Genomic DNA, 26247 nt, shown 5'->3' with positions numbered 1-26247 from the left:
GCAGAAGAAAGAATCTCTGACTTCTTCCATGTTTGACCCCTGGACCCTCCTTTAAAGGGCTCATCTGATTAGGTCAGTCCAACCAGGATAATCTCCCCTTTGATTACTCAAAGTCAACTGATTACAGACCTTGGTTATACCTGTAAAATCGCTTCACCTTTGCCATAAAATGTAACATAATCACAGAAATGATATCCCATTCACACATATTCACACATCCCACCCACACCCAAGGGGAGGGGATTATACAAGGGTGAGTACAGGCATACGTCATTTTATTGTGCTTTGTTTCATTCCACTTTGTAGATATTGCATTCTTACACATTGAAGGTTTGTGGCAACCCTGCTTTGTCAGGTGATGGTTAACATTTGTTTAGCAATAAAGTATTTTTCGATTAAGGTATGTACATTTTTTAGACATAATGCTATTATTACACATTTAATAGACTAAAGTATAGTGTAAACATAACTTTTATATGCACTGGGAAACCAAAACATTTGTGTGACTTGCTCTATTGTGATACTTGCTTTATTGCAGTGATCTGGAACCAAACACAATATCTCCGAGGTAAACCTGAACATCACGGGGAGGAATCTTGAGAGGAGGACGTCTTAGAATTCTGCCTCCCATAGGTTATGATCTTTGATGAAGTAGGAAAGGACATTGCCTTCACCTGTGTTTGGGTATCATCCTCCCCTTTCTATGTCCCCAAGGGCCATATTCCATCAGTCATACAAGTGTGAGTGTGTATACAGGTAAGTTTGGAGGTACTCAACTGAGAACATAAGAACATACTATTCTCTTTTCCTTTCCTTTTCTTTTCTTTCTTTCTTTCTTTTTTTAACTTAAATGAGTTGCCTTGCTTAAGAACTGATTTTATCACATTCTTGCAGTGTTTCACATGACCACTCCACACTTGCCTACTATGGGTACGTTTACTTGTAAACAAGCTACTTGGGAATTAACAGGGCAGAGTGTTTTCACAGATGTCAAGGTGGCCAAAAATCTTTCTCTCTCCAACTGCATATGATCAGAAAGCTGCATCTTTGCATGAAGGCTAGTTATTGAAGTTCTATTAAGATAATTTTGACCTCAACCACTTCAATTGAAACCCATATGATAGCTTCTCTTTTTCTTTCTGTCTGTCTGTATGTCATTCTATCTTACACAAAGTATGTCTTTGGCTTTTCCCTGGGGAAGGAGGAAGAAGAAGCATCAACTCTATGTTCCTCCAGTTGGGTTAGAATCTGTAAATTAATCTGCTCTATAGGAAGGTATTCCCAAATGACTCCAGTTACCTTGGAGGAAACAGGCTAATTTATCTCCCTATTATGCATACTACTTGGCTGCCATACTCTGAATCTAATAAACACAAATTAACCTTGAGGGGAGCTTTAGAGATCACAGTGATAAATCTAAACAGTACAGATTGGGCTGTGAACCGGAAACTCATCTGCCCCCCTCACCACTTCTTAAGCTTTCAAAAAGTTCAACTTGTTTCTTGCCTAGGTTTCCACAGGGCGTCTCACATGTACATTCCTCCTTTCCAACATGACTTTTTGCCTGTTAGTTGAGCCCTTCCTTATTTTAACTCCTTTTCTCATCCTGAAGTCTCTTGCTTCAGTTCCCAGGGTATACTGCTCCTCCCAAAGAAATCAATCACTTGGAAATCAGTTTGTTAGTGCTAAGGTTGGACTTCGCTAGTGTTAGGGATTGTTAGTGCTAAAGTTAGGGCTGCAATTAGTGCAATAAGTATTAAAACTGAGGAATTTAGGGTCATAGTGGTTTATTAATAAATAATTTGGTGACCATCTGCAATTTTTTATAACAATCCATATAGAACTACAATATCTTTTTAACTGAATGTAACCTAAAATTTTGTGTTTCATTAAGTTTATGTCTTGTGATTTGCAGTTCTGGCATTCTCTGTCAGTATAAACCATTCTGTCCTCTGATTTCTGTTGCTGATTTGCCATATAACTGAGGAGGTTAAGGATATAGGGTGTTCCCTATTACAGGTAGAATTTTTGCTTTGTCCAAAAGTTAAAGGAAAAAAAACCCAGAAACATTGCTAACTAAGAGGTTTAATTCCTCCTAAAAACCCTCAGGGAGTCCACATAAAAGAGTTATATTCTGAACCCACCTTTATCTTAATGTAAATACAGAGGGATAGATACAGAAACAACTATATCTATATATAACTATAAACCAAGAACCCAGATCTTTGTTTCTAAATACCATTCCTTAATAAAAGGAACCAGGGCACATTATACAAAATCTGTGAAGATGTGTTCCTATTTAAAACTTGTCTTAGAATGTTTTGGCCTTTCTTACTTTTAGCTATATATCTTTTCATGTGATTTACTCCTTTACAATTAGCTTTGTATATGTATATATATATATATATACATATATATAACTTTTTTAATGTTTAAAAAGTAAATGGTCATTGTGACAATTTAAAAAAGAGAAGTATAAAGAAAAAAACCAAAAATGTCTCAATGGGTTTCTTAGTTTTGAATATTGATTGAAACAGCTGAAATCTTTAACTTATTTAAAACATTCCTACAATAAATAATGAGCCATTGGGACTTCCCTGGTGGTGCAATGGTTAAGAATCCACCTGCCAGTGCAGGGGACACGGGTTCGAGCCCTGGTCCGGGAAGATCCCACATGCCGTGGAGCAACTAAGCCCGTGCGCCACAGCTACAGAGCCCACGCACTCTGGAGCCCATGCACCACAACTAGAGAGAAGCCTCAAGGAGATCCCGGAACAAAGACCCGATGCAGCCAAAAAATAAATAAATAAATAAATAAAAGATGTTGGTCAGGCTGTGTTTTCATATGGAGGCTTAACTGGGGAAGAATCTCTTTCCAAGCTCATTCAGGGTGTTGGTAGAATTTATTCCTTGCCGTTGTAGGACTGAGGGCCCCATATTTTTGCTGGTTGTCAGCTAGAGGCTACCCATAAGTCCTAGAGGCCACCACTAGTTCTCTGCCATGTGGCCCTCTCCATGGGCAGTTCATATGGCTGTTGGCTTTCTCAAGGTGATCAGGAGAGCTTTTAGCTCCAGTCTGCTAAGCTGGAGTCATATAATATAATGTAATCCCAGGAGTGGTGGCATCGCATCACTTTTACCATAGTTTATCGGCTAGAAGTCACAGGTTGTACCTGCACTCAAGGAGAAAGGATTATACAAAGGCATGAGCACCAGGAGGAAGAGATCACCAGGGATTGTGTTGGGCTCTGAGCTCTCATTTCCTCATCTAAATTGGAAGTAATAGTTCTTGTCTTAAGGAAGATTGTGAATGTTCTTCTTATAGGAAAGAAACTTGGGCCTCTTCCATTTCAACCATCTTATTTTATAGACAAGGAATTGAGGCTCCGAAAGAGTAAATGGTTTGCCTGAGTTTGGTGGATGAGTTCAGAGTTGTTTATTCCCAGGTCAGCATGCTTTCTACACACTGTGATGCCTATGAAGTATCTTATTTTATTTTATGATATTTTCACTTCAAACTTAAGCAAAATGAAATATACTTGTATGTATCGGTGGCAGGGTAGAAGGCAGGTGCAGGTATTGCAAAGAATGCTGCATGTAAATTGTCAAGTATGGCAACTGCCATGTGCATTTGAGTTTCTGGGTGTGCTCAAGTACAAGAGCCAGCGAGTGAAAGAGAATTACTTATATTCAGCTGGAGGCTAATGCATACACTATTTCAGTTAGTCATCTTAACAACTCTATAAAGCAGAAATTACTGTTCTACAGATTAAAAGATAAAACAGGCTCAGTGAAGATAACAATTATTCTGGGTACTGGCAACCATCAAGTTGCAATGACCAAATCATAGCCAAATAAAATAAATTGCCCATTCCATTTCCCTATCACTAATTTATATCCTGTGAAATTTGTCATAGTCTATACAGCCCTTGCCTTTTTTCCTTTTGCTATCTGAGCCTTGCTACTCCTGGTAACTTTTGGTGAGAGGAGCTCATAATAACGGGTTGTTAAATCTTCTAATCCTTTTAGATGTCTGTATCTCCTGACTTTAGTCATGTTGCCATAAATAAGCCTAGGAGGACCTACTTCATAAACGGTTTCTTGTCTGTACATTAGGTAACTGAATTTCCATATGTCTATAAATTCAGAGCATTAATGAACCACAGATAGGCTTTTAAAAATGTTGAATCCCAGTTCCTATTCTTGATCTCCTCATTTATTTTTTGGAACCACTTCTCATTTAAGGCACACTTAGCTACTTAAAGGATTCAGAGAGATTTAAAGTCAATTATGAATGCCTTCACTACTGAATGTTTATAGACTATTTTTTCTCTTTTGATAGTCTTGGGGGCAACACAACTTCCTGGGGGATGTAGGATTTTTTTTCACTACATAGTGCATTCACCTAACATATCTTTGACATTAACTCCCCAAATCTTACAACTCCAGCGTACACTTCCCGGGCACCCTAAACCTGCTAGTTTACCGGAAGGATTAACCAAGACCCTTGCGGAATCGTTCAAGGTCACTGGGGCAGGTGCCCGCCCCGGGGCCTGAACGCGCGCTGCCAGACCCATTTCCTTCTCCGAAATGGCACCCGCTCTCTCCCCACTCTGGGGGTTCACTTAGGCTGACTGCGACCCGGCCGAGAGAACGCCATCCGCCGTCGCGGGGGCCAAGCTTGGAAACGCGCCGCAAGAAGGTTCCTGAGTGGCAGGCGGTGGGGGGCGGACCGGGGGAAGCCGGGGCGGAGCCGGCGGAGCACAGCGTGCCGGGCTACGCCTCCCGGGGCCACTGGGCCGCGCCCGTTGGCGGAAGCCCGGCTCAGCCCGGCAGGAGACGCTCTGGTCAAGGGTCCGCGGCGGCGCCGCCGCGCCCGCTTTCGCTGCTTGCCCGCTAGCTGGCCTCCAGCCTCAGCACCCGCGCGCCGCGGTCCCCGGGCCATGCAGCGCTTAGCTATGGACCTGCGGATGCTCTCCCGGGAGCTCTCGCTCTACCTGGAGCATCAAGTCCGGATCGGTTTATTCGGTTCGGGAGTAGGCTTATCCCTGATCCTGGGCTTCAGCTTCGCTTACGCCTGCTACTACATGAGCAGCATTGCCAAGGTGAGCCGGGGGATGGCGCGGGCGCCGGGCGCAGGGCCGCGGGCAGCTCTGCCGGGAGTGACAGCAGCAGGCGAAGCCGGAGGTGCCGCTGTCTGGGGCGAGTGTCTGGGGCCGTCCGGGGGGCCCTTTCCCCGGCATCTGATGGACGCCCTCTGAGCGCGCGGGACCCTGCTGACCTCGGCGCGGGCGGCACTGCCCTGTCACCATTCGCTAACCTGGTAAAGCAGCTCCGGGATGCTCTAGCACTTCTGAGGATGACTCCCGTGTGTCAACTCTCTCCATTCCCTAGAAGGGTTTAATAAACCACTGTTAAGTTCGTTGCGTTTGAATTATTTGCATCAGGCTTCCAGAAGGATATGTAATCAGACGGATCTCGCGCTAGGGACGAGTTTGCGCTTGTTTCTGGTTTACAGTTGGCAGAAACTTTGTTCTGGACACTTCACTGATACTGGCTTTCCCCACAGAAGCCCCAGTTAGTGACAGGGGGTGAGAGTTTCAGCCGCTTCCTTCAGGACCACTGTCCTGTGGTGACAGAAACGTACTACCCGACGGTCTGGTGCTGGGAGAGTCGAGGACAGACACTGCTGAGACCTTTCATCACTTCCAAGCCTCCGGTGAAGTATAGGAAGTAAGTAAAGTTCCATTTTCAGTCATTTCTTCAAAATCACAGTGTTTTGCATACTCCCAGTTTTTGGTTAATACAACCTCCGGTTTAGTTAAGTATATAGAAAAGCAAGGGGGAATGAAGGTGGAAGGCACGTCTGCCACATACACACGCAGCTGCAGGAAAATATTCAGGTGTTACCTTTCACCACTGTTGGGGGGAGGTGCTCTGATGTAAATGGTTTATTTTCTAAGATGAGAGAAGTGTTTGGGGGTTACTCTTTTTCCAATTTGTCATGCCTCTGTCCCTGAGGACCTAGATCCTTTGATGATATGCATTGAGCTGGCGGTGGGGGTGAGAAGGATGCCAATTAATGTGGATTTTCTATGATGGACCCCAGTGAAAGGACTTTGTATTGATAAGCAAATGGGTTCTTGTGGATAAAGTCCTTGAGGTGTTAAAGATATGGTCCAGAATATATCAGTAACCAGGAGATTTAACTGGTGCCTATTATTAATTTTACTGAGTCATCTAGTCCTTCTGGAGTTTCTTTTGTTGCCTGGAACTTGACTATTCGTTTGGGAAAATTCTTCAAGTTCGTAGATACTATGTGAGAAGTACTTCGAAATGTTTAAGAAGCAAATTTTGTAATATGCTCTGTGAGGAGACTGCATTATTGAGTCAAACGGCTAGAGCGGTGATCAGATCAGCAGTTTACTTATTCAAGATTCCCTGTTGAATTATTTGGGTGACCTCAGTCAAATAGGGGTTAAATGCTGGGTATTTCAGAGTAATGAGGAAATGATTAAGATAAATATTTGAAGTAGTTTGAAGCCCATTTTTACATACTATCTTTTACTGATCTTGCTGGAAATGCTTTATGATACTAATTTCATGACATTCATGTGATGAAAGAAAGTGACGTGTGTGTTAGTGGATGCTGGAAAAAAGTTATTTTGAGAGGACCAAATAATGGCATATATATATATACAGAGAGAGAGAGAGAGAGAATTAGGAACTAATATTAAGACATGACTTGAAACACTAAAAGAGTATGTCTTTTGTGTTATTTCTTTCAGTGAACTTATTAAAACTGCAGATGGAGGACAGATTTCACTGGACTGGTTTGATGATGATAACAGTAAGTGTTATATGGATGCCAGCACCAGACCTACTATCTTATTGTTGCCTGGCCTCACTGGAACAAGCAAGGAATCGTATATCCTTCATATGATTCACCTGAGTGAAGAATTGGGATACAGGTACCAGTGAAAGATTTCTTCTGTTTTTCACTTAATTCATTCTAAATGAAGCTTAAATATGTCTGCATGTTTGTTTCCGAAATACTTGTTATTTCTTGCATGGATTATGCAATCCCCTAAATTATTATTTTTCCCTGCTTCCTCCTTTCCCTCTTTTTTCAGGAAAATGCATAACTGAATCATTGCACAGGAAATAGCACTTAGGCACTCAGCAGATTTTGGTTGAATGAATGCATGAAATTAGAATCACTTAGGAATTGACATAGGACCCAGGGCTAAGAAGCAGTAGGCCACAGTGAAGGGATTGCTAGGAGAATAGCAATTACAAACCCCTGAGAGACTGCACAATGTCCCTCATGTCATACTACACATTTGGGCGCTGGATCCACTAATCTTGCCTCATCGGCTCAGATCCCAAGTGTAAAAAATATTTAGAATCAGCTTGTAGGTCATCCTTATTTTTCCAAAGGTGATCTGTGCCTTTTCTGTCCACCTGAGTTTGCAGGTGCACATGGCTAGGGTCCAGTTAATGATGGCACAGCATTTTTAAATAATCATTATTCAACTCAGTCACCAGATACTATTTAATTTTTGCAAGCAACTTAGCAACTTTAAGTTTCTGGTTCCGTTCTAAAATTTTAAAGCAGATTCATTGTGAAAGGTACTGCTTTTTTGAGCCTCAGTCTTTTTTAGCCAATGGTAATTATTGTAGTGGAACACTCTGAGTTGCATTTAAAGTCAAGCTGTATCTTTTCTTAAACTCAAAACACTTGTGTGAAAAACTGATATTGACTTTATATTAATAAAAACATTTTGATATAAAGAAGAAAATGCCATAATAGCTAATTCAATTTTAACAAGTTAACTCTGATCTTTTACAGATAAAGTCTATTTTGTTCATGAGGTGACAGTCTCTTGAAAGCTTTGATATGGTGTTCCAGAATTATGGTTCCAATTAAATTTGCAGTATAAGCAATAGCAGGAATTTATCATTGGATATCATTGGATACAATGTTTAAGCACCATTCAGTTAGATATGAGGCTTGATTCCAATTTTTTGCCCAAACTTAGTCATGCTCAGAAAATACAGATTATAAAGCCTTTTGTGCATATTTAAATTGCTGATTCTATACTTTGCCTGAACTGTCTCCCAAGACTTAGAAAGTGCTTTTAAAAACAATGTAGTCGACAGGGGAGGGGAGGAGGGAGAGGGATGGACTGGGAGTTTGGGGTTAGTAGATGCAAGCTATTACATTTAGAATGGATAAACAACAAGGTCCTACTGTAGAACACAGGGAACTATATCCAATCTCCCGGGATAAACCATAATGGAAAAGAATATTTAAAAAAAAGAATGTATATATGTGTATAACTGAGTCACTTGCCTGTACAGCAGAAATTAGCACAACATTGTAAATCAATTATACTTCAATAAATAAAAAAAACAAAAACCAACAAACAAACAAAACACAATGTAGTTGAAACTCAAGGACTGAATCTCATAAGCTCTAGAGTTACCAGTATGCATGGCTTTTTTCCATTACTTGTAAAAGTTGCCAAATTTTATTACCATGGCTACTGTTACACTGTGCTTCAAAGATGTAGGAAGGTTCTAGCTTCCCTAAGGGTTAAAATCTCTTCTACTGATTCAGAAATTTTATTGAGAATGTATGATAGAAGGAAGGCTCTACGCTGGGTACTGTGAGGAGATACAAAGAGTTGTGGGAATTGTCCTTACCATAAGGAGCCTATGAGAGGGTAAGGCTGGACCAGATCACTGTCAGCTGCTTGAAGACCCAGCTTATTTGGGTTTACAGAACTCTAACGCTGAATCACACTGGGCTTGAAGGTAACAGAATGCATGAGTAAGCAATGACCAGTAAACTTTTCAGTGGCCTTTGGACCTATCCTCATTTGTTTCTAACTGCAAGGAATCTCTGAATCTAGGTCGGAGAGGGTTAGCTTTTGTTGTATAACAAACTCTCCCCAAACTTAGTGGCTAAAAACAACATTTCTGCTCGCAATCTGTGGGCCAGCAATTTGGGCTGAGCTCAGCCAGGTGGTTCTTCTGGTCTTGGCCGGGATCACTCGTGCATTTGTGGTCAGCAGCCTGGACAACTCTGGCCTTGGGAGCCATCAGCAGGGATGACTCATCTCAGCTCCATGTGGTCTCTCATCCACCGTCAGGCTCACCCCAAGTTCACTGGGCGGCACAGTGTTCCAAGAGTGCAAAAGTGACAGCTGCCAGGCTTCTTCAGGCCCAAGCTGAGAACTCTCACAATGTTGCTTCTGCCATGTTGTAGTCAGGTCATGTGGGCACCCTTGAGTCAGAGGGTAGGAATTTAGACTCCTCCTCTTGATAGGAAGGGCTATTAAATGTGTTTACAATCTACCGCAGACAGCTAGGTAGTTTCAAAGACCACTGATGAAAAAAATGGATCTGGAACTTTGGCACAAGGCTGTGTTGAGTCCTTAGGTTGCAAAACAGATCTAAGTCACTGATAGCCTTGCATGGGATCCAGTAGGTAACAGAGCTTGGGGAAGGCTGTGTAATATGGGGGAATGTGCATGGGCTTTAGAGCCAGGTCTGGGTTCAAATGTTGGAACTGCCACTTACTGAGTGACCCTAGGCAACTAATTGTTAACTTCCCCAATGTAGCTTCTCACTTACTACAGAGTTTAAACGAATTAGAATGTGTAAAGTGTTTGGTTTCATGCCTTGAACAAAATGGGTCTTTAGAAATGTTTTGTCTTCCTTCCTAGACCTTCTGTTCCCTGAGCAAGGTAGAACATTTTTTTATAGTTTAAAGAGCAAGTATGAGCAAACCTACCTCTTGGGAAACATCTAGTTTCCTTGCTTTGATATTATGATAATGTCTCTTATACAGTGGAGCTGCATAGGCAGTACAAGCACCCCAATAGCGTGAGGGTGCACTTGCCTTCAGGCCCCAGTTACTATCTTATGTGCAGTTTGAGTATGTAGGGAGGGTCATGGACTCTGTCAGTTCACCAGGGAACCATTGATGCTTTACTGGTGAGATATGGTTTAGACTTCAGAGAAAACCTAACTCCTGGCATATGGACAAATGAAACATAAGGGTTTACTGTTGTTACTGTTATAAGTAAATTTTTTTTCCTGTACCTGAAAACTAACAAAACTTTTCTGTTAAGGTCCACTAATTCAAAATTAATAATGAAAGGAAACTAAGCTAAGGTTCGTTTAAGGTAATTGTGAGTAAAGGTTAAGAAGTCAAAAGGAAATGGAGTTGAATGGGAAATACTTGGGCCGCCTTCATTGGCAGAGTACATTATGTACTCCCTGAATAAACTTGCCCCTGAGAGGAGAAGAGAACTTGCTGAGCCAGACGACCCAGTCATTCTTCAAAATTGTATCAATCAGGCAAGTCCTTCATCTCCTGGAGGGCAAGTGAAGTAAGAAAGGCCAGGAGGCCAGGAGTGCATTTAGAGAGAAGCCCTCATAGAAACCAGAGGACTGGAGAAAAAGTCATTCCCTCTAATAAGTTACACCCATATGATTGATAAAGTAGTTAGAAATCTCATCCATTTCTTCAAGATTTCTTTTTAAAAAATTCTATTCAGTAATATAGCTGAATAGATATTATTTTGTATACCAGGATAATATCCTATTTTCTTAAATCTCTTACCCATTCTCTGAATTAAGTTACAGCATTTCAACTAAAGTCAGGGAGAAAAACAGTAACTCTGAGAGCATCTTAATCATCTTTTACTCTGACCTCTTTTACTGAGAGCCTTCATCTACTATTTTATTCCACCCCCAACTAATATTAAAAAAGAGTGACCCATCCAGAATTATGTACTAATAAGCTCATTGAAATCTAGGTCAGTCATTAAGTATTTTGGTATAGTAAAGTACAGTATCAGAACTTATATTCCCAAAGAGCATTTGCACAGTCTAGTGGAAGTGACAAAGAGAATTCAGTAGTAGGGAAGAAATGCATTAGAGAGGACCAGGATTGGCAACAAGTGACAGAAAACTCAAAATAACAGTGACTTAAACAAAATACAAGTTTATTTCTCTCTCACGTGAAAATCCAAGAAGGTAGATTGGGACTCTATAGTGTCAGAAAACTAAGTTTCTTTTATCATGTTGCTTCATAACCCATGGCTGCTTCAGCTCCAGCTATCACATCTGCATTCCAACACCCAAGAAAGAGAAAAAAGGGAGACTAGAGAATGCAGCATCTCCCTTTAAAGATGCTTTCCAGCAAGTATGCATACCAGTTTTGCTTTTGTCACGTGGGCCTGCTCTTCCTTAGCTGGAAGGGAGGTTTGGAAGTAAAATCTTTATTTTGTGCAGCCATGTACCTAATTGAAATTGGGGGATTCTGTTACTGAGGAAAAAAGGGGAGGGTGGATATTGGGAGATAACTGACAGTCTCTAGCACTGACTGGTCAGAGTGTTGCAAGTGCCAGGATTCTGGACTATCAGAAGCAAGCGAGACATTTTATAGAGAGAAGAAATAGGTCAGCAGGGTCAGATGCAGCTGAAAGGGCAAGGAGAATGAGGGTGGATAAAGCACAATTTGAGAAGATTCATTAGAGCAGGAGGAAGGAAGCCCAACTGCTGTGGCAAAGATGACCTCAGGAGACAAGAGCAGGAGTGGGTCACACATTTTTTGTTTGTTTGTTTGTTTTGGGGTTTTTTTGTTTTTTGTTTTTGGCTCCACGGCTTGCGGGATCTTAGTTCCCTGACCAGGGTTGGAACCCGGGCCTCCTAAAGTGGAAACGCAGAGAGAGTCCTTACCACTGGACCTCCAGGGAATTCCTGGGTCACACATTTGTTAAGTTTTGACAGAGAAAGGAGAGAAACAGCAGAAGAGGGCAAAGGGATCAACTGAGGAATTTGTCAAGATTGTAGGCTTATGTTTCAAGAAATTTCCTTCTTGCCACATTTAGAAAAAATACTTACAGAAAGCACTGATTTTCTTCTGTGGTTTGATAGGATCAAGATCTCCTATCCTTCACTGCAGAGCCCACTACTGGTAGCAAGGATGCCATTGTCCATAATTTATCTTTCTGAGAGATTTGATGTGGGAGATGATTTTAAAGAGGTTAAAATTTGACTACTTTTAAATGTTCCATCCCTTTCCAGTTTGGAGTTTGGACCTGCACATTTTTTATTTAGAGGAAGTAGCACCAGCGGAGACTAAGCTTTAGGTGACGTTTAGCATTTCCTGAAGCATTAGGAGTACATTGGAGGGTCATCCAAAGACTCTTCCTGAGGGAGGAAGGAAGGGGAGGTTGAACTAAGGAAAATCAGGCAGTGAAACAAAAAGACAAGTTGTGACTACTCTCCAATCTAAAAGCAGTATCTTAGATAAGATGTCATTTAAAATTAACACCAGAATGTTTTTATCTCAAAGTATTTTTATCATTTGTTGTTAAAATAATTTGATTTTTAAAGTTTTGAGAATGAGTCAGTTAACTGATTATTCATGAGACTGGGTAGATGAAATAATGCTAAATGTTAGAAAGCACTGAATAAAGAACTTAGCTTATTTAATGGCATTTCTGGGAAAAGTTATGGTGGATACCGACAAGTGATCCTATTCTCTAGGGATTAGAGCTGCTGGATGTTCCACTATAAAATGATACCTTAATTAACAAACTTTCAGGCACAAAGCTCTTTTTATCAGAGCTGGCATGCACTCAAAGGGTACCCTATGTTCAGAGCACCCATCCTCTTTGGAAAAAGAGACTTTAGTGTCACTAGTTTAGACAGCACAGGGCAGTGTAGTGAGCTAGTTAAGTGGATCACTGAGTCAGATCTGCCTGCATTCAGATCCCAACTCTGTCACACACTACCTGTGTATCCAGGGATGAATTATTTAGTCACCCTGTGCCTCAATTGTCTCATCTGTACAGATACCTATACTTCATAGGGTTATAAGGATTGCATGTAATGTATATGAAGAACCTTGGCGCATGATGAACATTTTTTAAAGTATTAAGCTATGAAAGTTAAAGGAGTGAGTCAGGCCATTGTCTGGCTTAGAAAAGAGCCTTGCTCTTTTAGTCTGGTCAGATGAAAATGAGGTACTTACTGTCTCAGCCCTATTACCAGGTGAGAAACCATCCCAGGAGGGCCCAGAGATGGCAGTGTGACTGGCCAGGCAGCAGGTGGAACAGGGAGAAGGAAGGTAATGCCTTGCTAAGATGGAGCGGCCGCTGGAATCTGCATCCTGGAACACATACATGTCTCTGACTCAGTTTTGGGAAATAAAGTTGCCAGCAGTGATCTGTGACACTGGAATAATTCCTATTAGTTCATATAATTAGTGTAGAACACTTTTGTTCTTAAATAGGGTTTTCTGTAGGTTAGTTCAACTGGGTCTTAAGTTAACAGAATGTACAGAAATACCAAAGAGACCTAGCTAGAATTCAAATGAGTAAGATAAAATATGAGAACGTCAGAAAGCAACTGAGTAAATGTTAGGGAAAATGAGAGAGCTAATAGGAAAAAAAAGATTCCAGTAAAATATTTTAAGAGATTGCTGAAAGAGAACTCTTGATGTTAATTGTATAATAAGGTTTTTAGCTTCCTCACATCAAAGATAACTTTGACTCTTTTTCCCCTTGTGGCCACTGGTTTTGAAATATTATGCCTAATAAATTGCATTTAATTAAATATTAACTTGTTGGTCTTTTTTTGTTTTAAATTCGTAGGGCCACTTAGAGCTTATGATCAGCAAAAAATAATTAGAATTGCCATTTTTGTTTACTATAATTAAATTTAGCTTAGTTGAGTGCCTGCCGCATGATAGGCCCCATACTAGGTGCTATACATAGGTTATCTTATTTAATATGTACTCAATTCCAAGATATGTATTATTATCCCCATTCTACCAACCAAAAACAGAACTACAGTGTTAGTAATTTCACCAAAATTAGACAGTGTGTGACAGGGTTAAGGTTCACCTGTACAGCCTTGCTGCAGAAAAATGTATGATTTCTGTTAGGCTATTTGAAAAATTGGTTATTTTTGAAAACTCTCCTTTACTACTTTTTTACACCCTTGGATGTCTCAGGCTCCTAACTTGGGAACAAGTAGCTCCTCAAATCCCAAGATTGTTGCCTATCAGGATAATGTAGACCTGTAATATCAGTTTTATGAGGGAAATTCAAGACAGGACAGGCAAATAAGTCATGTTTCCTACTCAGGGAATAGATTTTATAGGGAAAGAGTTGAAACAAGAGAATGAGGTTCTTGAATTATGAATGTAAGTTTCAGTGTTCTCCATTACCATGTGATAATCAGCAGTTGGGTATTAATACAGTCAGTAATATATTCTTGTTAACTACGTGTTTGATTTCTGATGCTTCATATTCTAGAAGAAGGTACATGAATTATGTTTATCTGTCATAATCCTTTTATGACCTTAGTGAGGTTGGAAATGTTCAGGTATTATCATTTTTTAAAAAGAATGTGTATTATGCTGTTGGATGTAGTGTTATATAAATGTAAGTTAGGTTAAGACAGTTGATAGTGTTATTGATACACTTTATACCTTTATTAATTTTTTTGTCTCTTTGATGGAAAGATGTTAAAATCAACTATGATTGTGGATTTTCTCTGATTCCATTTAATTCTGTCCATTTTTGCTTTGTGTATTTGGAAACTCTGTTATTACTCACATATACATTTATGATTGTTAATCTTCCTATGAATGAACTCTTATGTCATTATGAAATGTCCTTCTTTATCTCTGGTTGTGATATCAATCTGATGTTACTGTAGCCACTCCAGCCTTCTTATGCTTACCGTTTATGTGATATATCTTTTTTTATATGTTATCTTTCAAAATATCTGTGTTTATATTTAAAGTGTATTGCTTGTAGACAGCATATAGTTGGGTCCTGAAGGTTTTATCCAGTCTGAAAATTTCTGCCTTTTAATTAGAGTTTTTAGTTCAATCACATTTAATGTCATTATTGATATGGTAGATATAAAGTTTATCATTTTAGTATTTGTTTTCTGATTTTTGATTCCCTCATTCCCCTTTCACTTTTCTCTCTCTTTTTGAGTCGATTAGTTGTGTCTTTTTATCAAATTTGCAAAAATTTTGGCCATTATTTCTTCACATATTTTTTCTGCCCTATTCTCTCCTCTCTTTCTGGGACCAAAATTACATGTATGTTAGATCTTTTGATAATGTACCCAAAATCAATGAAGTTCTACTCATTTTTTTCAATCTTTTTTTCTCTCTCATCTTGAGATTAGAGCTGCAGTTTGCAAATCCAGTGAACTTTTTATTTCAGATATTGTATTTTTTTAATCTAGATTTTCCATTTTTGATAGGTTTTATTCCTCTGCTGCTATTTCCTTTTTTTAAAAAAAAATTCATTACAAGCTTATTTTCTTCTGTGTCCTTGAGTATAGTTATAATAGCTGCTTTAAATCCTCACCTATTAATTCTAACACCTGGACTGTCTCAGGATCAGTTACATTGATTATCTTATCTCTTGAGTATGGGTCATGTTTTTCTGTTTCTTCACGGTCTAGTAATTTTAGATTTTGTTCTGGACAGTTTGAATGATCCATTGTAGAGACTCTGAATTCTGTTATATTTTTTAAAAAGAGTTTCTATATATTTTCTAATGACTGATTTTTGTTTATCAGGCAGATAATTTGGGTAAACTCAAATTCAAACTCTGTCCCCTCTGTAGTAGACAGCAGCTGAAATCTCTGTTCAGTTTTTTATCCTTAATTGGACTGCTTAGAGTCTACATCACAGAATGCTCAGCCAGATTTTGTGACCATTTTTTAAATCCGGAACTTAGGACTCTGCCTCTGTATCTCTCTTTTCTGAGATTTCCCCCTTTCTCTAACTTTTGTAGTTGCATCAAACTCTGTTTTCTGGTTTTCAAGCCCATGAGATTGAACATTTCTATTTGACCTTTATCCATTACTAATACCAGCTGGTGCCTCCCCTCAGCCAAAAAGCTGTGAAAAGAAACTCACCCAATGGCATTTTTTTTCTTCCAAGTGTCAACTCCTGTTTAGTTTCTGCCTGCTTTGGTTGTTCTCCATCACCTTTATAATTTATCAAGCACTTATTTTTTATTCTATGGAAGGGTTGGCCCAGTAGGAGCTACCATGACATTTCTGGAAGCAGAACTTCCTTGTCGTCTTTTCTTAACCTGGCATTCTGAACCCTGTGCCTATTTTGATGCTAACCTATTTTTCCATCTTTATTTTCTATCGTTATCCTACTATGTAGTCATGTTTCAGCTAAAATGATCTATTTTCTCATCCCTCAGAAACTTTTATACATTCCTACCTTATATCTTTGCTCACATTGCTCCCTTCAGCCCATATTATATCTCACATTTTCCTTCTGCTGAAATCTTTACCATTTTCTGAGTCTCAGCATAAGATCTATCTGCCTTTTTCATGAATCCTTTCCTAATGAATTTTGCCCATCCTAACCTCATAAGGCTTTATTATCTATACCACTCGCTGGACGTTGAATCACATACTACCTTGTGATATCACTTTTATTGTGGTCACTCATCTGAAAGTATAATGCATTTCTTTTCAACCTAATTAGATTATACTCTTCTTGAGGCCAGGAACCTTATATTTTTATTTTGTTTTCCTCCTACAAGCACTAACTCAATCTTTAATTCAGTAACTAGTCTGTTTAATAAATTTTTGAATGAATGAGTCATTCCAATATTAATATTCATGTAAAATGCCTAGAAGATAATCTGGCACGTAGTAAACACTAATAAATATTATCTGTTATTATTATCTGAAATCAGCATAATGATCTCTGAATATTCCTCTCACTCCATCCTTTGCTGATTATTATTTCTATTCATAGACTCAAAGACTTGTGGAATCTTAGAACTGGAAAATATTTAAAGTTGTATGATAAAATCCCTTTATTCTGGTAGATCACTGGGCTTGAGCAGACTCAAGGCTATCTGTCCCATTTCACTGTAACAGTGGTTCTCAGCCAAGTGGTTCTCAACAGCCCTACTACAAAGAAGTATTTGATCCAAAATGTCCGTAGTGCCCAAGGTTGAGAAATCCTGGGCTGTTGAGAAATCCTCATTTTCATTAAGTGAAAATCATCTGCTTTCCTAATTAACGTGTTCTGTTGTCATAGAAAGTTCTCAATATCAGATTTTTATTTAGTATTTCTTCTCTTTATTTATATTTTCCCTGTTTTGAGAGGAAAATTTAAATAGTTAAAGTATGTAGGAAAAATAAATTTTGCAGAACAATTTCCCTCCTAGACATACCCTTTAAAATTGGGAGAAACTGTAAAACTTATTTGGAGAGAGCTGTTATAAAGTTAAGAGGGGCTTATCAAATGTCTTAGGAATAGTAGGTGTTTCACAGCCTGCTCTTTTCGTTTTACTGAAGTGTCAAGTGTCCCCTGATGACGGTCAGGGCAGAAAAGGGGTTAAACGAAAGCAGCTAATTGCTTGTCACCAACTGGAGTGGGAGAAAGGGACCAAACGGCAGCCGTCATTCTGCCTCCCTCCATAGCTGCTCTCTGCTTCATCCTCCCTTATTTCTCTGCCTCATTCCCAAGGCTAGAGGTATATACAGTGATGACATTGTCAGAAACAAAGACCTATGGAGACGTCAGTACAGTTTCTCCTCTAGCAAGAGATAGCAGAGCTGTGATCCACTTTTCAAGGTTGCCTAAAGGAAAGTTACAAACATCCCAGTCTGTAATTTGGAAGAAAATCCCAGATGTATAGGCTGCTTTTTCCTGAGTTTGCAGATCAACGTTTTCTTTCCCCTCACTAATTCTGTTCCTTTCTCTCAGGAGCAGTCACATGATGGTATCTTGCCCCAGAAGCCATTTTTATCCTTATGTAGTGTTTGCACTTTGAAAGTGGTTCTTTTCTAAATGATGGGAAGCTTCGAGGTTCAAGGTCACAACTAACTTTAGCCCCGATTCCTGTGTTACTTATGTGCTTGTGCAAGTAAATACAAGTGGCTGTCTGTCTTGCCATTCTTTTTAGCAAGAAAAGATTAAAGACTAACTGACCCTACCTAACTTTTCTGCATGTTTTTATAGTATATTTAAAATCTTTCTCTGACTAGTCAATAAAATGTAATATTTCTAGCCTTTTCTCAAATTAGATTTCTGAGATATTAGAACATTTTTCTTCTTTTTTTTAATAGATTTAGTTAATTAATTAATTAAATTTTTTTTTTTTTTTTGGCTGCTTTGGGTCTTTGTTGCTGTGTGCAGGCTTTCTCTAGTTGCGGTGAGCGGGGGCTACTCTTCATTGTGGTGCGAGGGCTTTTCATTGTGGTGGCTTCTCTTGTTGTGGAGCACGGGCTCTAGGTGCGCGGGGTTCAGTAGTTGTGGCATGCAGGCTTCAGTAGTTGTGGCATGCGGGCTTCAGTAGTTGTGGCTCACGGGCTTAGTTGCTCCACGGCATACGGGATCTTCCCGGACCAGGGCTCGAACCCGTGTCCTCTGAATTGGCAGGTGGATTCTTAACCACTGCGCCACCATGGAAGCCCTGTCACATATATTCTTAATTATAGGCTTTTTGTATTTATTTCTTCTGTGTTAAATATATCATGAAAATAAAGATAATAAATGCTTTAAATACAAAAAGGGGAGGGGTTAAATTAGAACCTTAAATGGTCTTGATTGATTAGCTAAGTAGATAGACAAAACAAAATGAATTTTAATTGACATGAATATAGATTCACTAAATCAAAGAGAACCCATGCAGACACAAGTCAGGATTTTGTTTGAGGATGGCAAAAATACATATCCAGGATTATGGTTGACAGAAAGTTTTGTCAGTGGAGAATGACTGTGTAAAGGTTATCATTGTGCTGCAACTACCACTGCTACTAATTAGCTAACTGTCGTTGTGTACTTACTGTGAGCCAGCACTGCTCTAAAGTCCTTACATACGACATTGACCTAGGAGAGGCAAACAGGATTATAGACACACAGCTAGTCTTTCCTCCCCTAGGTCAGGCTGAAACACCAAGCAGTAGCATAGTGGGGGCCCAGACTTCCAACCCAGATGCCATGCTCCTTGCAGCTCTACCTGTAGTGATGTTTTCACCACAGGTAAAATTCCAGTGTCTGTGTTTGCCGAGCCTTGCGGGAACAAGAGCTGTTTCTCAGGATAGGAATAGATGCTTATTAATGTTGCAAATAGAATAGGTAGAGGACGTATTTTTTTAATTTGAGGCAAAAACATTTAAGTTTGACTTGTATTCAGACTTGTTTTAATAATACTTATTGGAGGCCTACACATATACATAGGAAGTAGTTGTAAAAATTCTGCTTTTGGTAGGAAATTTTAACATCACTTTGATACACAGTTTTCTGGTTTGAACCCACATGCTGAATTTAGAGAACTAGAAATGTATTTTAGTGCATTTAATGAAATTATCAAGCATCCTCATTTCTTTGGAACAGATTTCTAAGAACCTTTCAGTGCTCTAAAACGGTGCCAATAAGATGATTTTTATATTATATTGTAAGAATCATGTGTAAAAATAACAAAAATTACTTTCCTGGTTTTTAGATGTGTGGTTTTTAACAACAGAGGAGTGGCAGGGGAGAATCTCTTGGTAAGTAAATTTAAATTAATCACAACGGCTTAATTTTTAAAAGAATCATTTCCAGTTTTATAACAAAAACATATTCCTTTTTATTTAAGATAGCTTATTATGTAAACAATACAAGTTCATTGTGGAAAAATATGGATAAGAAAAAAAAAGGAAACCCATAATTATACGACCAGGGGAACCCCCTTAGTCTATGTTCATCCAGATCTCATATTTAAATTTTAAAATGTAATATATTTCTATTTTTTAAATTAAGGCTTTATTTTATAACTTAACTTTTATACTTACCATATTTTAGCATCAATAAATATTTATCTACATCATTTTTAATGCAAAACATATTTTCTTTAAAAATTAACTGGTACAAAAAAAATTAACCAGTACAATAATACATTTTTAATTAAGAAATTTACTGTCGTCATGAAATGGACTGACTGCATGTTATATGCCTATTTGCCTGCCACAGTTTACATGGAGGAAATATTATTTTAAATCAGCTTTTTTTCCCCTCTAACCCCTAAAGTTTTTGCTAGGATAGAAGCTCTTCCATCTCTTGGAAAATCATCACTCTGTCTGATGTTAACCTGTGAGTTGGAATGAGAAATATTACACTTACTGAAATTTTCTTGAAGCTTTTCAACTGTTAGTCCCTCACCACTTCAACAGGTCAAAGGCAATTCTATCAGAATAGAAAGAAACTTTTTTTCTGGGTCATTGATAGAGAATGATATTAAGACTATAAATAATTAAGTCATGATGGAAATAAAAATTTACAATCATGTCACTGTGTCAGTACATTATGAGAATTTGGGGAAAAAAAAAAAAAAAGAGCTCTTGCACTTTCCTTTATAGTAAGTTAAGTCCTGGAGGGGATCAAGATCAACATGATTTCAAAAGCTAAAGTTATAAAGTGTTTACGGTCTCACTCAAGTGCCTCGTGAAGGTGAAGGTTCACATTTCCTTACTTAGTCTGGCCCTTTAGGAATCTTGTAGACAGGTGGTAGGTATTCTAAAGGGAAAGATTTGAACTTGTCACTCTGGCTCTGGACTAAGCAAATTGTTTTTGAGCAGCTCTTGTCTGCTGTGTGTCCTTCTAGGTGCTTCCAGGACACAAAGATGGGGAAGACATGGTCTGAGGCTCTCAAGAAAATAATGTGCTGCAAAGTAAAATCCATTCGGTTCCATAAAGTGAGAGATAAGGATCTGTTCATTTAGCAAAGCTGTGTTGTATACCTACTAAATCAGGCACTGTACAAGGCAATAGAGTGAGGAGTGCACACATTATTACACACAACCCTAACCCTTATTTAGGAGCTTTAACTTAAGTTGCAGGAGATGGTCAGATACATAAAAATATACACAATACAGTGTGACCACAGGAAGGTTTATTAAGGCTACAGAGCATAGGGGGAAGGAGTAACTAACTGCCCCAGGGGAGGTGGCAGAATATCGCAGTGGACGTGGATTTGGGTTGGATCTTGAAGGCTATGGTATTGAACCAGCAGAGGGGATAGGGGAGATTTCTCAGCATGAAAAGCAAGGTATTAAAGAGCGTAGTAGCAAGTACTTATTTGTGGAGGGATAAAAATGATGATCATTTTATCTAATGTTTATTGAGTCCGTAGAATATATCATTATGTCTTTTTGTACTCGATGTTCAGTAATAGAAACAACCCCATGATTTAGGTAAGTGTAGCCACCATCATCCCCATTTTCCAGATGAAGAAAATGAGGCACAAATAGGTTAAGAACTTGTTCTCACTGAGAAATTCAGAGCCAGGATTCAGACCCAGGTAGGCTGACTATGTGCTTATGTTCTTGACCATTATACTGTGCTCCCTCTCATTACTCAGGAAGTGATAGGAATTCTCCCAGAAGGGTAGGGCCAGATTTTGAAGAGTCATGTGTAGAATTCCAAGGAACCTAGTATTGAACCATTGACTTTTTTTTTTTAAGTTTGGTTTTATTGAGGTATAATTGACATATAAAATAACTTGGTCATGGTCATGTTTTAGAAGGAGAACCATGGCAGAAAAGTGATGGAGGGGAAGGAGGCTGGAGGCTGGGAAATCTGTTAGAAGGCAGTTATTAAAGACCTATCCAGAGTGTGAACGCAGAGGTAGAGGGGAGGAAGGGGAGAGAACAAAAATGAGGGGTATTCATGGGGCAGAAAGAATAGTATGGTGGGAAGTGAAGAGACGGGAGTCAAGGTTGGCATGTCTAGTTTTGCTGACTTCTAAAAGGCTAATATGGTGAAAGGTAATATTTGCTGAAATAGGAAATTTAGGAGAATTTATAAGCTTTTGGTGTCATCAAAATAACAAATTCAGTTTTAGATATTGAGGGTGCTTTTAGGTCATCCAGGTGGAAATTTTTCATAAACAGTTGACGTACTAGACTGGACCTCAGAAGACACATACAGGCTGGAGAAAGGAATGGATTATTGGTACGCAGTGGAACCAGGAGGTCAGGAGTGGGTGAGATCGCTTAGGAACCATTGGTAGAGCAAAGGATAGACTCTTATAACAAAACAAATAGGAAGGAGGAGAGAAAAAGAGGAGGAGGAAGCTTGAAAAACTTTCTACCCTGAGCATTTAAAGTTAATTGGAAATTTACTTTGAAAGAATGCAGCAACCCAGTAACTTTTACCCATAAACTTGCACAGATTTTAAAAAAATTTCCAAGAACACTTTGGGAGACTTTACAAAGGGATGGTAATTAGATAAATTTTTTTTTTTTAACTTTTAAAGAATTCACTGAGTTCTAAGTGAGAGGATAAGAGTAGCTTGATCTCTGGTGTCTTATACAGTGCATCGGGTTGAATTCTGATGAACTGGTACCTCCAGCAAATATCTGTATCATAAAGGCTAATGCCATCTAACTTAAGAAAAAATAAGGATAGCAAATGACTAAAACATAATTATAATTATATCCTTTTAGAATAACTGTTTTTGAAAAGAAATTAAAGGGAGTAAATGAATTATAATTTAATATATACTTCTTGTAACCTAATGGATCACAAAAATGAGATGCCAATATTGATTATTAGAGCTAGGTTTGATATTTAGATCCCTTGATAGTCCTTCTTTCTGCCTTGGAGCTATAAACAGTTACTGTTTCAGACTAGAGGAACTCTATGAGTATTTATACCTCACCTTGTTCCAGAAAGGATTTAATGTAGCGCAGACCCAGAGTAAGTAAGACCTTAAGGTAGGCATAAAAAAGAACAAAAGATGAATCAGCAAAGATCAAACAGGAAGGAACCGATTCTAACTGAAATTAACCCAAAAGAGCTAGTAAAGGTGAAATGGAATTTAGGGTAAGCAGTTCTCCTAGGAGTGGAAGAAATGCAAAAGTAAAAGATTTGCTGAAATATGTTGGTGATATACTTAGAATTTATAAGGATTACTATGGCTCCTGCAGAGCAGAATAAGAAAGTAGAAAATTTCCACCACCACATTGTCCTCATTTCCAATTAGTCATTGCAGGATTGAGAGAAAGCCAGAAGCCTTGCTCACTAGGAAATGAGAAGCCTGCATGTTGCCCTTCCTGGGGCTCTGAGCTGTAGAAGACAGAGAGTCCTAGTCTCAGTAGACTGTTCCTCAGATACCCCTGCAGGGTTCTTGGAGCCCTCGAAGTAGACGGTGCTTTTTTTTTTTAATATTAATTTATTTGGTTGGACTGGGTCTTAGTTGCAGCAGGCGGGCTCCTTAGTTGTGGCACGCGGGCTCCCTAGTTGTGGCTCACCGTCTCCTTAGTTGTGGCATGCGAACTCTTAGTTGCAGCATGCATGTGGGATCTAGTTTCCTGACCAGGGATCGAACCCAGTCCCCCTGCATTGGGTGTGCAGAGTCTTAACCACTGAACCACCAGGGAAGTCCCAATGGTGCCTTTTCTTGCTCTCTGCAGACTGGCTTTCAAGAACAGGAGTCCAGGAATCCAAGTTATCCACGAACTCCCTAATATTAATGATTACTTTGTGAACTGTAATGTTTCCAGCTTAGTTTAGGAATGATAACCTACAAAGAACTCAGCCAAACCTGAGTTTGTTGAACACTACACAAGGGTCCCTCTCCTTTTGTTTATAAGGTCATGCAGACTTCTGTGTCCCTAAACCCAACCAGAAAAGCCTCCTAGCCACTTTGGAAAATACTCTGGCAGTTTCTCAAAAACTTAAAATTGAGTTGCCGTATGATGCAGCAATTCCACTCCTAGGTATATACCCGACAAATGAAAATATATGTTCATGCAATAACTTGTACACACATATTTGTAGCATCATTATTCATAATAACCAAAAGATGGAAGGAATCAGGATGTCCATTAATGGACAAATGGATAAATAAAATGCAGTACAGCCATGCCATGGAATATTTTTCAGCATTTTAAATCGAATAAAGTACTGACACATGCTACAATATGGATGAACCTTGAGAAGATTATGCTAAGTGAAAGAAGCCAGACAAAAGCTCACATATTGTGTGATTTCATTTGTACGAAATATTCTGAATAGGCAAATCTATAGAGATGGAAAGAAAGACTAGTGGTTGCCTCGGGCGGAGGGAGGTGGGGTGACTGCTAATGGTGGAGGGTTTCTTTTGGGGGTGATGAAAATGTTCTAAAATTGTGATAGTTGTACAACTCTGAATATACTAAAACACACACACACACACTGAATTGTATATCTTAAATGGCTGAATTGTATGCTACGTGAATCTTGTCTCATAAAGCTGTGAAAAAGGAAAGCATCCGTCAGGTACTTTCCCGTTCAAGTTAGAGCTGGTGAGGGGTCGGGGGGCAACAGTGGAGCAGAAGCCAGAAAATACTTTAAAGCGGTGCTGCTCCAAATGCGGTTTGTCAGCCAACTTCTACTTCTCAAACTATCTGACACAATCCCTGACAGTATGAGGGGCTGCGAGAGAACGTAAGCCACCTCCAGCTCTGAGCACGCTGCCGAGGTGAGCTGATTATTTTTTTTCTCACAGAAATACTCTCTTGGTGAGAGAAGCAGCGTGCTGATTTACATTCTGACGCCAGCCCCTTATCTCACCCCGGACTGGCACTTTAAGTAGCTCTGCTTCAGGGATCCTCTAATCCTAAAAACCTCATTTAGTCGATGAGGACACCACTGGAGAAGTGGGGTGACAGGCTTGACGTCATAAAGCTGATTAGTCGTCTTAGGGCATGAACTTAGACTGTCCAATGTCTTTACGTTTCAGCTCTGGCTTTAAGTCAAGTCAGGCCAAAAAGCGGGTAGAGATAAAGAGGGTTTTCAAAGAGAGGGATCTTGCCTCAATCTCCAATGCCTTGGGTAGTTACTTAAGGACTCAGATCTTGAGAAATCTGCTCTTGTTTCCTACTGAGCTTTTCCACCTTGGAAGCTAATGGGGTAGGAGGGATGTAGGGCTCTTTCCCCTCCTGGGCCCTGTTTTCTGAAGGGGGCATTCACAAGGGATTAAGGCATATAGCGCATGACCAGCCAGGGCACAGTTCAGTTGTCAGACTTTCACCTTCAGGCACTGCCTTTCCCACACTCAGTATCTTCCTACTAAACACCACTGTGTCCCACCCAAGTCTGCCCTTTCCTGAATGCTCCCCCAGATAACCTCTCCCTCCTCCCTCTACCCATCAGAACAACCCAGGAAGGCTGTCAGGCAGATGTGGATACGAATTCATTGAATCATATAGAATTTTCTTCTAACACTGATAAGTCCAGTTCAGTAATATCAACTGCTGTAAGTGGTGGGTATGCAAAAGATTGTGCAATTCTCTATATTTCAACAATTTTTAAATAAAAAGAATGTTCAAGTAAATAAAGAATTTTAGGAACAGTATATTTTTTAGGAATAACAATGGTAATTTTAGGAATAACAATGATGTAATAGCTAGCTACCATTCATCGAAGGCTTCAACTGTGCCAGGTGTTCCTTTATGCCATGAGATGTTTAGCAATACTTCTCTGTGCACTGCAGGGAATCCCCGTAGAACTAGACTTCCCTCTTCCCAAGTGACTCTAGGTAGGTTTTGTCATTCTTGTCAGTGCAGCCTCCTCCTCTCTTGGCTCAGGTCTCACCCTGTTTCCTTATTCTCTTCGAGCAGTTGGTTCTCAGCCCTGGCTGCACAGTAAAAGCCTCTGGGAAGCTTTGAAAAAGTACTGATCCCTGGATGCCATCCCCCAAAGATTCTGATTCATTTGGCCTGGGCTGGAGTCCAGGGGCCTGTGTTTGTCCTAAAACTCCCCGGTGAGTCTAGTCTGCAGGCAGGGCTGAGGTGGTGGGTAGTCCCAGGCTTCCTAGGACCCTGGCCTGAGAACTCCTGTCTGCCTGGCTGACAGGCTCTAAGCCACTAACAGACTGTGCTCATTTATCAGTGTCGCTTTGTAGCATGACTGCATAAGCATGTGCCATGGCTATCCAGAACGTTAGCAGGAACACGGCATATAGGCTATCTTGGCCCCAGCATTGGCTGGGGTATTTCTTGGGGCCCTTTGTTTTGTGGTTGGTTACTTTAAATAATTAACAAATTCTCAGGCAGATTTGGATACCTGGTCATTTTATATGCCTATCAATGTAGGTGAAATGATTATTCATTAAAGTGCTGGTTTTATTTACATATGCACATACATTTGTTTTCTCTGACTCTTTGTCTAACAAACTCAGTTTC

At 39.6% G+C, this 26247-nt stretch overlaps 1 protein-coding gene across 1 annotated transcript in view; it reads left to right on the top strand.

Annotated features, from left to right (window-relative positions):
- Nucleotides 1–4812: 4812 nt before the first annotated feature.
- Nucleotides 4813–26247, top strand: part of ABHD3 (abhydrolase domain containing 3, phospholipase) — a 37865-nt gene continuing 16430 nt past the window's right edge. Inside the window, exons 1-4 of the mRNA XM_036823796.1 lie at nucleotides 4813–5105; nucleotides 5570–5733; nucleotides 6789–6971; nucleotides 19542–19587. Of these exons, the coding sequence (XP_036679691.1) occupies nucleotides 4944–5105; nucleotides 5570–5733; nucleotides 6789–6971; nucleotides 19542–19587 (555 nt within the window). The 5' untranslated portion in view covers nucleotides 4813–4943. The remainder of the gene's footprint in view (nucleotides 5106–5569; nucleotides 5734–6788; nucleotides 6972–19541; nucleotides 19588–26247) is intronic.

The sequence above is a fragment of the Balaenoptera musculus genome, chromosome 14, assembly GCF_009873245.2.
Source record: "Balaenoptera musculus isolate JJ_BM4_2016_0621 chromosome 14, mBalMus1.pri.v3, whole genome shotgun sequence".
Lineage (NCBI taxonomy): Eukaryota > Metazoa > Chordata > Mammalia > Artiodactyla > Balaenopteridae > Balaenoptera > Balaenoptera musculus.
This window is presented reverse-complemented; position numbering and strand designations above follow the sequence as displayed.